Source organism: Sinocyclocheilus grahami, unplaced genomic scaffold (assembly GCF_001515645.1).
Source record: "Sinocyclocheilus grahami isolate Dianchi unplaced genomic scaffold, SAMN03320097.WGS_v1.1 scaffold1362.1, whole genome shotgun sequence".
NCBI lineage: Eukaryota > Metazoa > Chordata > Actinopteri > Cypriniformes > Cyprinidae > Sinocyclocheilus > Sinocyclocheilus grahami.
In genome coordinates, this window is record NW_015506541.1 from 254,671 (window position 1) to 255,107 (window position 437).

General features: G+C 46.2%; 1 protein-coding gene across 1 annotated transcript in view; it reads left to right on the forward strand.

Annotated features, from left to right (window-relative positions):
* The window catches only part of LOC107569588 (kinesin light chain 1-like), a gene marked incomplete at its 3' end in the record, with an annotated part of 9,015 nt that extends 8,737 nt beyond the window's left edge, over positions 1-278 (forward strand). The window contains exon 3 of the mRNA XM_016255705.1: positions 105-278. Within this exon, the coding sequence (XP_016111191.1) occupies positions 105-278 (174 nt within the window). The remainder of the gene's footprint in view (positions 1-104) is intronic.
* Between the last annotated feature and the right edge of the window lie 159 nt (positions 279-437).

Sequence of the window (437 nt, forward strand, 5' to 3'; positions counted from 1 at the left end):
AAAATGTATAGCCTGAATGCACTGTAAGTCGCTTTGGATAAATGCATAAATGTAAATGTAGCCAGTGTTGTTATATGAATATATGTGCGCATGTGTATTTGCAGGTTCTGGGTAAGTTCCACCCTGACGTGGCGAAGCAGCTCAATAATCTGGCCCTGCTGTGTCAGAATCAGGGCAAGTATGAGGAAGTGGAGTATTATTACCGCAGGGCGCTGGAGATCTACGAGAACAAACTGGGCGCCGATGACCCCAACGTGGCCAAGACCAAAAACAACCTGGTGAGGCCAGATCACCTCAACTAGAACTGACACGGCTGTATTTTAACCCTTGTGCTGTGCTGGAAATCCTTTACCTAATTTGGTGTTTAAAAATGTAATGGTGTGTTCACACCAGAAGCGAATATGCGCATCGCGTCACTCGCTCTAGATTACTCGCGG